Source organism: Syzygium oleosum, unplaced genomic scaffold (genome assembly GCF_021117445.2).
Source record: "Syzygium oleosum isolate NSW1041296 unplaced genomic scaffold, Sole_v2.1 Sole_v2.32, whole genome shotgun sequence".
In the NCBI taxonomy this organism is placed as follows: domain Eukaryota; kingdom Viridiplantae; phylum Streptophyta; class Magnoliopsida; order Myrtales; family Myrtaceae; genus Syzygium; species Syzygium oleosum.
The window spans coordinates 1,906,854-1,917,332 of NW_026607516.1; the positions used below are offsets into that span (position 1 = coordinate 1,906,854).

At 41.7% G+C, this 10,479-nt stretch overlaps 1 protein-coding gene across 2 annotated transcripts; it reads left to right on the plus strand.

Moving 5' to 3' along the window:
- Positions 1 to 1,030: 1,030 nt before the first annotated feature.
- LOC115685414 (glycerol-3-phosphate acyltransferase ATS12, chloroplastic) lies at positions 1,031 to 9,508 on the plus strand. 2 transcript variants are annotated; one of them, XM_030610490.2, is made up of 13 exons: positions 1,041 to 1,455; positions 2,694 to 2,791; positions 4,293 to 4,379; positions 4,552 to 4,649; positions 5,177 to 5,234; positions 5,687 to 5,788; positions 5,891 to 5,952; positions 6,050 to 6,160; positions 6,395 to 6,473; positions 6,705 to 6,824; positions 6,900 to 7,013; positions 7,611 to 7,770; positions 8,843 to 9,508. In XM_030610490.2, exons 1-12 carry the CDS (start codon positions 1,086 to 1,088, stop codon positions 7,752 to 7,754), a joined length of 1,443 nt encoding a protein of 480 aa, XP_030466350.2. In that variant the 5' UTR covers positions 1,041 to 1,085; the 3' UTR covers positions 7,755 to 7,770; positions 8,843 to 9,508. The 2 variants fall into 2 exon arrangements, with proteins under 2 accessions (XP_056160501.1, XP_030466350.2); XM_056304526.1 differs by lacking the exons at positions 6,900 to 7,013; positions 7,611 to 7,770; positions 8,843 to 9,508 and having other exon boundaries at positions 1,031 to 1,455; positions 6,679 to 6,826.
- Positions 9,509 to 10,479: the final 971 nt, after the last annotated feature.

A 10,479-nucleotide genomic window follows, 5' to 3' on the forward strand; every position in this document is an offset into this window, starting at 1 on the left:
GTTCGGCCTCGCGGTGGATGGGTTGAGGCCAGAATTCACCGAAATCGGATAGCAGCAGCAGCAGCAGGAGTTTGAGCACGCGAAACTCGAGAAAGACGGTAACTGGAAATTGCAATGGTTCGTTTCCGGTTGGGATTCGATCCGGGCCGACAAACCGACCCGGTGTGGACCCGACCCGAACTGCCGAGGAAGATTTCAGTGCCGGATGGAGACACTTCATTAAATCCTCGCCCATCATGGTGCTCTCCCCTTGTCGGGACATGGATGGAGCGTTTGGCGTTCACTGGGGGGGGCATTTCGTGCGCATGCGAATCCGAAAAGCCCGAACGGCGCAAGAAGATCCAACGGTGGCAGCACGGGACATCCGTGGGGCCCACCGCCCCTCGTCATTAGGGGCCGTAGGATCCTCCAGCTCACTCGCGGCCATCGCTCGCTCGTCGCCAAGTTCGCCTCCCGCCTTAAGAACCGAAAAAGGTGAAAGGTTGCCCCCCCCCCCCCCCCTTCGCGTAAGAGGATATTCATGGTTTCTATGATAAAGAATTCGACACCTATAAATTCTTGGAATTACTATGTTTTTTTCTTTTCATATATATATATATTCGCGTAAGAGATGACGGGCTTCACGAATGCACGCTTTATTTTAACGTATCGGGACTTACATGTCTCTCACTTCCCAACTCTCTTCCTACCTTTGTCTGCACCGGAAGAGATGAAATACCATCTAATCATTTTGTATGCCGATGATTGAAATTTCACTTGATTACTATATACACACAACTATGATTTGTCATTTGATTTTCCACGGCGAAACACCCTTATCTCTCTCCCTCCGGCCAATCTGGAATAGCCACGTGTCCTGCAACCGAGATTTTTTCGTCCCACCGCTATTCGTCAAAACCGGGTGGTGGGGGTGGGGGTGGGGTTGGGCGATGAAAAAGCAAAGCACGTGCGGTCCCCGCCAGCCCATCTAACGTCTCTCTCTCTCTCTCTCTCTCTCTCTCTCTAACGATCTCGCGATAATAAAGGACCACCTCACGCTCTTCCTCCACACACGCCCATTTTTAATCACACGGCCATCACAGACTATGTTGAGCTCCCCCCTCAGCCTCTCATCCTCCTCAGCAACCGCCTTGCTACCCCGCGCATTCTCCCTCCCCCCCGCCGCCCCCGCCAGGCTCCCCCTCCCGGCCTCCCGCGCCGACGCCGCCGCCGCCTCCGCCTCCGCCTCGCCTTGGATCTCCGTCCGATTCTCCCCCTCCCCCTCCCCCTCCCCGCCGAGGCCCCCCACGTTCCTCCGCGTCCGCGGCATGGCCGAGCTCGTCCAGGACAAGGAGTCGGCCGAGAGCGGCGGCGGCGGCGGCGGCGTCGCGGCCGCCGCGGCCTCCGGCTCCGGCGACGACGAGGACGCGAGGCAGCAGCGCTCCCGGATTTTCGTCGACGCCCGCTCCGAAGAAGGTCGGCTCGTGCTTTCTAGCGGGCCTTCTCCGTTTTTGCTTTCTCTTGCTCGCTCGCTACGTAGCGGATGAAAATGAAATCGAGGACGGATAGTGGATTGCGATGTCGAGACGAATTTTTTGCGAGCGTTTAGGATCTAGTCCTTCTTATTCCTGTGAGGCAATAACACCGCCCGAATGATTTCTGGTGATTGAAAGGGATTGGAAGAGTGTTAAGCCAGAGGCGTAGGATTGAATGCTCGAATGATGCCGACTCGAGTGGAACTTTTAACCTATCCGAATGCCGTCTGGTCGGATTTCATGAAATGAAAACTCGTATCTGACCTGTTGTTAGGTGACTTGACTGTTTGTCTGTAAACTATGGTGATGTTCTTGCTTTCAGAAATGTTTCTACATTCTATTGTTTAGTTGCCTAAAATTTGGACCCGAGGACGCAAAATGTATCCAGGTTCACTCGGTATTCACTTTTGTTCCGGCTTACCTCATTTGGTGGACATGAGTTTTAAGATCGGAACGTGTTTCTGTCTTTCTGTAGTAAATAAATTACGGCACATGTGCTCTAAGGAAAAAGCACCGGCTCATTTGGGGTTTAAGCTGGTCAAGTGAAGCCGTTACTCGTCGTTTGCTTTATTGACGGTGTATTGAATAATGTCCTTTTGAGCCTGCACTTAGTAGAGTTCTTCCCTGTCCCTGTGATCACATTGTGGAGTGAAATTTACTCCCTGCACGTGCGGTTTTCCGGTGGAAATTTTCATCCAGAATTTTAAGTTTTGTCTAATCACCAGTGCAAACTACCTACGAATGCCAGGATGGGAATATGTGATGATTGATGCCTCTGTGAAAAATTCTTGTGGAGTCCTCGTGCTCTATTTTGTTTCTAGTTATAAAAAAAAAGTATAATCTCTAATTAGCAAGATAATGCTGTCAATGAATTTTCTTGCCTCTCTCACCCTAATTTATCTACAAGGATCGGAAACGAATGAAATGTATATATATCGAATGTGAGCCCAAGAGGAAAAAATTTCATATTATCAGGTCTGATTTATTAGCCTTGCCTTGTATGGTTTTTCCAATTTTGATTTCCCTATGTGTGAATTTGAGGCATCATATCTCTGAAGACCTCATTGCATGATTTGGTTGATCAGACATGTGAACTGTTCTTTTGCTCTTAGTTTCATGTAATAGAGAGATCGACTTTGGGACTAACTTCATTTGCTTTCTTGAAACATGTACGAGCAGAGCTGCTTTCTGTAATCGCGAAAGAAAAGGATGAGGGAAGGCTGCCTCCAAATGTTGCTGAGGGAATGGAGGAATTGTTTCACAATTACAAGAATGCAGTAAATAATATAACTTGACTCATCATTTAGTGTGATCGTTTATGTATGTTCCCCAAAGATGCATTTGCTTTTGCTCCTTAGTTTTGGCCAATAGTCATTTTCAAAGGTTGATTTTCGGGTAGAGAAAGGTAGTCCAATTTTCTTGCTAGTCATTCCTTTGTGTAAAATAGTTTTCTGTAGATGGTAAGTAAGTTGATGGATGGTCCTGAAACTAGTAGTTTATAATTATATTTCCTTCCGGTGTAAAGAAATTCTGGACTTGGATTTATTCCCTGAGATAGTAAAATTTGGATCTGGAGAAAGTACAATAGTAGAAATACCCCTTTGGTCGACTGAAATTGCAATGGATTCAATGTTGGAGCTACATCCCAGGCCATCAACTTGCAATCTGATCTTACAATGGACTCTCACTCAGCTATCTACCATGGGGATGTGATGCCTTGTATTTCTGTTTATAGTTCTATTCTCTCCATCAGCTTCATTAGCCAATGAATACCAGAAAGAAAATGTTATTTTGTTTGGCTCTTTATAAGAGGTTGCATGAAAAGAATACGAAAAAAAGAAGAAGATCAACTTGAAGTGCTTTGACTTAAGAAATTAAAAGTAAAGGTTTACAACGGTCTTTGTTTTGCTAAGCCTAAATTGTGATCTTCATGAGCTCGATGAGGTAATTTTGTTGTTAGTTCCCTATTGGTGAAATGTTTGTCAAATTTATCCAACAAGAATTAATATCATGACATAAACATAAAGGAAATATAACATTATAGCTCTTTCTATGTAATGCTGATTCGGTGAAACTATCACATGCATGCACCAAAAATGGAATGTTCATAAGTACGTCAATGGTCAGTTATGCATTTGACGATGCAATGTTTATTGATATCTGGATTATCCGTTACCCTTCACATGTTTTGCTAATGGAAACTATGCAACTTGTTATAACCACGGAATGCACTGACTAAACTAAAGAAGTTACCACCATATGCTTGCCTCTTAACCATAGGCTTGGTCTTCACAAAATGATACGATGATGGTCTTTTTTAAAAAACATTTTTGTGATTTAAGCGTAAATTGAAGAATGACTTGCCATTACTGCCTAATTCATATTTTCCCAAATATTTTCTGTCCGAAGTTCACGATATAATATGACCGACGAATCGATGGAAGGAATGGCTTTTACTACTAGTACTATCAAATAACACATGCACCCTAGTAAGACCATGTGTTGGTGCATCTTTTAGTGCTATTATGTTTGGTGGTTAGAATTTGGTATTTAACTTTAAAATTTCTCAGTGAGTCGTTTATCCTTTTGCTTTAATATATTTCCTAACATTTACGATATAACTAGAAATCTGCAAGATCCTTTGCTTATGAGAACACTTTTTCCTTGAGTTTCTGTCCGTAGGTTATTTTTCTGCTTTCCATTTTAAGGTTCTAATTCTGTTTCTTCCTGTGTTGTCCACAATCTTATCTGGTTTTCTTCCATGTTGTCACTCTGCAGGTCTTCCAAAGCGGAATTCCTCGTGCTGATGAGATTGTTCTGTCAAATATGAGTGTTGCGCTCGATCGGATTTTCTTGGATGTTGAGGTAATTTTCAAGCATTTTAATCTTGGTTGAATAGCAGTGTATCTTATTTTGTTTGTGCATTTCTCTACAAGAAAGAGTAAAGAGATCGTTTGTGTGCACTTAAACTTTGCTAAAGTAAACGAAGCTTGGATGTGTAAAACTTTTGAACTGACAGAAAGCAGTAATCTTTCAGGAGCCTTTTATCTTCCCTCCATACCACAAAGCAGCAAGGGAGCCTTTTGACTACTATATGTTTGGTCAAAATTACATCCGTCCTCTGGTTGATTTCAGGTTCATCGATAATTTTGTGCTCACTTCCTTCCCAGAGCTTCACTGAAGAATATTACAAGGCGCTTAAATTATTAATGTTCTATAGATTTGCTTGGCTTGTCTTCACATGCCAAAGATTCATGATCTTCTAGCGATGAACTTACGTACATACTTTTAATTAACCCGCATTACTCCCCTTTCAGCCCTAATTGCTTTAGGCAAAATTGATTTCCCTTCCAGGAAAACGCAAAAACACTTTCCCTACTGTCCTTTTTTTGAAAAAATAATTCAGAATACTTGGGAACATAAAATACTAAGAATTAAGCTTCTGTTGTTAACCCAGCATATGAATTGCAAGCCCCTAAGTTGTTTTCAAAGGGTTTTACGGACATATCCCTAAACAGGGAAAGCTCCTGCACTCGCTTTTCTCATTGGACCTGTGACTAATTAGCTACGTTCCTCTAGATATGTCTTAGCATTTCTGAGTTGTTTATACTCTTTCACATATGTCTTAGTTTGCTCTTCGCTTCTGATTTGTCTTTATGCAGAAACTCATATGTTGGAAACATTTCTATCTTTGATGAAATCCGCGAGAAACTTCAGGAGGTGAGTAGCGCTTTTGTTTCCCTTCTCCTTTAGATGGACCGATGACGACTCTGTGTCTTGCTGAAACTTGTTCCAATCGCATTGCCTCTTAAACTGAAATCGTTTTTGTTTTCTAAAGAATAACTTAATGTCATAGCATATCCCTCCTCCTTTTTTTGTACAGTGTATTTGAGTGATTCAAGTGTTAGCAAGTAGGTTGGACTCTTATATATTTAACTTCTTGGCCTTTCGTATTACTTATCGCTGAATGTGATTACCATTCAGTAGATTGCATTCTGCTTTTGCTCGTTATGCAGAATTATGATCTGAAACTCCTTATAAACTTTTCTGGTTTTTGTATGCATGCACATCAAATTTGACCTTTAGCAGCTTCACAAAGTAAAATAGGCAAAACATCACTGTAGAAGAGGATCCAACTGTTAAACATTGCTAGTGTATATCTTAAATTGCAGGGTCACAATGTCGTTCTGATATCCAACCACCAATCTGAAGCAGATCCAGCTATTATTGCTCTGCTTCTTGAAGGAACACATTCACATATTGCGGAGAATGTGGTACAGATTGGATCCTGTATTAGACTTGATTGTTACTTCATTCATAAGTATAGGCCACAAGTGGGCCACTTGCTTGACCATATCTTTTATCTCCTAGTGTAGACTTATGTAGCTGGAGATAGAGTTGTAACAGATCCACTCTGCAAGCCCTTCAGCATGGGAAGGTACTTAAAATCTCGATCCTTATGAGTGGCTATAAGGTTTAACACGCTGATGAGTGATTAGGTCACGCTCATAACTTGATACTTCTATTTTCTCTAGGAATCTTATTTGTGTATATTCGAAAAAGCATATGTTTGATGTTCCGGAGCTTGTTGAGATGAAAAGAAGATCAAATACACGAAGCTTGAAGGAAATGGCTTTGCTTTTAAGGTACTATGTTCACTGCTTTTCGTGTGAATGCAAGCTGTTATATGAAAACCATTGAACGGTGATGTATATTCAGCTCCGATAAAATTGCACTTATGGTAAAGATCTTGTTCAATGTGAACAGTTGGTCACCTTTTGCCTCCTCTATTTGTCATTTCATTGATTCTTCATGTTCATAAGTAGACCAATGCTCTTGTCACAAGTGAGATAATATTCTAGTTATGCTGAAAATTGCAGGGGTGGATCACAATTACTGTGGATTGCACCAAGTGGTGGCAGAGATCGTCCAGATCCTCTTACAGGAGAATGGTCTCCGGTGGGTTTTCACTCCGCTCTCTAGAATTGTGTGGCAGTGTTCCTTTTCTGCAGCTGCTCTTTCTAAATTCTGTCAAATATGCTCCACTGAACTTACTTGTGATCACTCGTGTTTACTTCTTTCTGCCACTAGAAGATAAAAAAAAGTTTGGCCTGCTCACTATAATCCGTTCAGTCCTCTGGTCATTGTTATCTGCTCTTTTCAGTAATTCTGATATGAAAGAGTGGGCAGGCACCCTTTGATTCTGCTGTGGTAGACAACATGAGGAGGCTTGTAGAACATTCTGGCGTGCCGGGACATCTCTATCCATTAGCATTATTGTGCTATGATATCATGCCGCCGCCGGCCCAGGTTTTGGAATCTACATGATGTATACATCTCTTCTTGTAACAACTTTATTCTGTCTGATAAGGCGCAACTTTACAGGTGGAGAAAGAAATTGGCGAAAAAAGAGTGATTACCTTCCATGGTGCTGGGTTATCAGTCGGACCGGAGATTAAATTCAATGAAGTTACTTCCACCTGTAACGACTCTGAGGAGGTTACTCTTTTTTACGTTGATATGCCTTATCTTTTTTAATATATAGTCTGCTATTCTTTTATGCTTTTCTGTAGCAAGTATTGTTGGTGCTTATGTTAACTCGTGAACAGGTTCTTATCCAGGCTTCTTGTTGCAACTGAGTAGTGTGTGTGTGTATTTTATCTCTTTGGAAAATATCTACCTTACTTTTCCAAATTTCTTCTAAATTAAAATAATTTCGTTGCTAAATGTAAAATGTTTTGTTCTTGTGAGTTTGGTTTGATTTGCAAATTTTGGATGGCAATAAGTGGCAGCATTGCTTTAATGATGTCGGAAAAGTTTGCATAGGAAAGCCAGTGCAGTGGTATTTATACAGATCTTTCCAGGTCTTCCATTTTTAGATTCTTTTCTTGCTCAAAGTGAAAACCAATAATCCATATCGTGAAAAGAGTAAGCTGGTGTGAGTCTTTACATGCTATCATGGCATTGTCGGAAAATCAAAATGTTTTTTTTTTTTGGGTCAGTAATGAATGAGAATACCAATGCTCTTCCTTTCCTTTCTTTAATGCTCTGTGTCTTCCAAGCATGGTCCCTGGACAGTCCTTATTCCCTTTGCAGGCGAAGGAGGCATATGCACAGGCTCTCTATGAGTCTGTTACTGCGCAATATAATATTATCAATTCTGCTGTACATGACAAAAAAGGACTGGAAGCATCAACTGCAGAGGTTTCCTTGTCGCAACCGTGGAATTACGAGAATTAATCGCACCTTTCCGAAGGTATTTTTGGCTTCAATAATTTGGAGTAGAAATGATGCCTCTTGAGATGTTTCTGGGATCAGAATCTGTTCTTGGTTGTGTTATGTCAAAACTTTTGTTGAGAATGACTTAGAAGCCAGTTTTAGAGATGTAAAATCGATGGTGAAGCATGATGATCAGAAGGTAATTATGAGCATATCAATACTTTAAACAGAAAATGTATCAGCTTTTTAAAACTGGAGGGTTCAGGTTGTTTGGTCGGTTGCTTTAGACGATGGCATTTCGTGGATGTGGACTATTTTCATTTAGCACCATGCACATCAATATACTTCATTAATAAGATCAAAGGTCCACCTGAAAAGCATCAAATTCTGCCTGGTTTCATGAGAAAGGCTAATAGAAGTTCGATGTTATATTAATTTGTCAACAATGTTAATTAGAAGAAACCAACGGAAGTGCTTTTCTCATTCTGTACCTCTTTTTCCTGCTATGCCGATAATCTTCTTCCTTGTTCAGATAAAAGTATCATGATGGAACTTTAATTATCTATCCTGGGATATGTTAAGCACCATCTACCTCAACAGGACAGGCATCTTTTTGTTTGGTGTCCAACTTTCTTGTCTTGTGCATTGCCTATTTAAATAATGTTGCGTCAACAAAGTGGTGGTATTTGCTGTGCTGTCATTTGGTTTTTTTTTTTTCATACCATTGTTCGGAAAGTTTCGTGTTCCTCTGGAAAATGAACTTATTCCACTGCCCAAAAAAAGATGTCGCTACATATATTAGATGTTCAGTCTTCTGTGTGGATCCACTTGGGATTTTGCACTGATGAAGTACTGGTCCAAGACAGTATCCCTTGTACTGTCGAGGAGGATGAAGCCAGGCTTGTGCTTCTTCTTCTTCTTGGTACCCATCTGCTGAAACTTGATGTTCCATCTACGAGCCTGATCTGGTACATGTCTATGTAGGGGCATGAAAACTTCATTTGAAACTGCACATCTAGTTTCTAACTCAGAAAAAATCATGCGATTTGAATGTTAAACATACATTATATGCTCTGTAAAAATGTTGATCCTTTGGTGTTGTTTTGCAGGCGAAAGGTTCTCTTTTGAACATGTATCTACAATTCATTAAGTAGATATAATCTTCTGATCCAATTCAAGTACATACTGGAAAACGGAGCTTTATTTTTGTGGACCTTTTGACGAACTCTTGGAAGTACTCGAACCAGCATCTCTTTTCTCCTTCCGTCCATAGCTTCCGGGAGCTGACTGGTCAGAAGTCCAGGGCTGTTTGAGGAACTCAACTTGGCGAATTGTGTGCTGTACAGCAATAGGTGGAGCTAGTTGCTGATCGGCCATCTTACAGTCTCACATGTATATGGTGTACTACATAACAGCTATTAATTAATCGCTCTAGTTTTCTTTAGTAGCTTTTTGCCTACTAGTCATTCATCGTAGTCTCGTATTTGAACTTGGCGTATTACAGAATTTAGTGCTGGAAGGTCGTAAGTTTTGCCTCAGCAGGCGGGTGAAAGTCCTTTCGTTTTGTTAGCCCTTTTTAGACATTCGTTTTCCTGATAGGAGGAGCATGGAATAGTTGCCCTCCTATGATATTGATACCGAAATGTCGCGATTAGGTAAGTATAGATTGCATCAAGGGAGGCATCACGCACGGCATGAAATCACTCACTGTCCTCTTTTGACAGTCTCCTCATGTAATGGTTCTTATTCATTTATTCACTTTACAGCTTGCCATATTGATTCAATCTGCCAAGTGACTTCCATTGAGATAAGGCATGTATTAGCCCCTCCTAACGCCCTTGTGAACTCGGATTAGCTAGAGAATTGCCGCCATTGACACTTTAATCTAACTCGAAGAGATCAGCCTCCCTTTGTCTTTGGACGATGAGGAGCAAAGCCGAATCCACTAGAATACGCTCTGATATGGGTATAATGGAGACCTAACATCTCCAGTTTAGGCCTATGTTCTGTCCGATTTGTGCGATTGTCCTGTTTAGTAGCTGGAGGATGCAGGAGAAAAACGAACATCATGTGATAAAACGAACTAATTGAAGACTAGCGATTGTGCATCCATAAGAAATCAACGTTTTACTTGAGGCAGAAAGCTACATGGCCATCGGGTCACCTGTTTTCTGGTGCGCAGGCGCGGAAATTGGCATGGAATAGTTTGTCAGAGCCTCATTACTAGAACCCCATATCAGCTAAAGTCTATTTATGCAATGTAGAAGTTTCATGAGGCAATATTTAAGTTGCGAAGTGCACTTAACACTCACGATCTACGCACATGTAATTAACCATGTACGGCATGCTAGGCATGCTAGCAACGCGTGATGTATCGGCTGCATAACTCGTTTCCTCGATGCGCACGGCCCCCCTTTTTTCGGTCCTCAAAAAAGGTTTGAAGCGCATCTCACTTGTGGAATACCGAGCCGCCCCAAGAGGGCCACTGTTTCGTACTTAACCAAGCGTGTGTGTGCGTGTTCGGTCGAAAACACATCATTCAACTTTGGCTTCTGTCTCTTCTTTTTGGTATTTGTTTCTCGCGCGAGGGGAAGATCATGTGCGCTTTCCCCACCGCGCCGATTCGGAGTTTTAAAAATAGTGGGGATGTGTCGCACTGTTTACGGAACTGCGTGGCTTGTGTTTTTATTATAAAATGCATCGCGGGCCGAGAAGCATATCGAGAAAGAAAGGGACACGGTCTTTT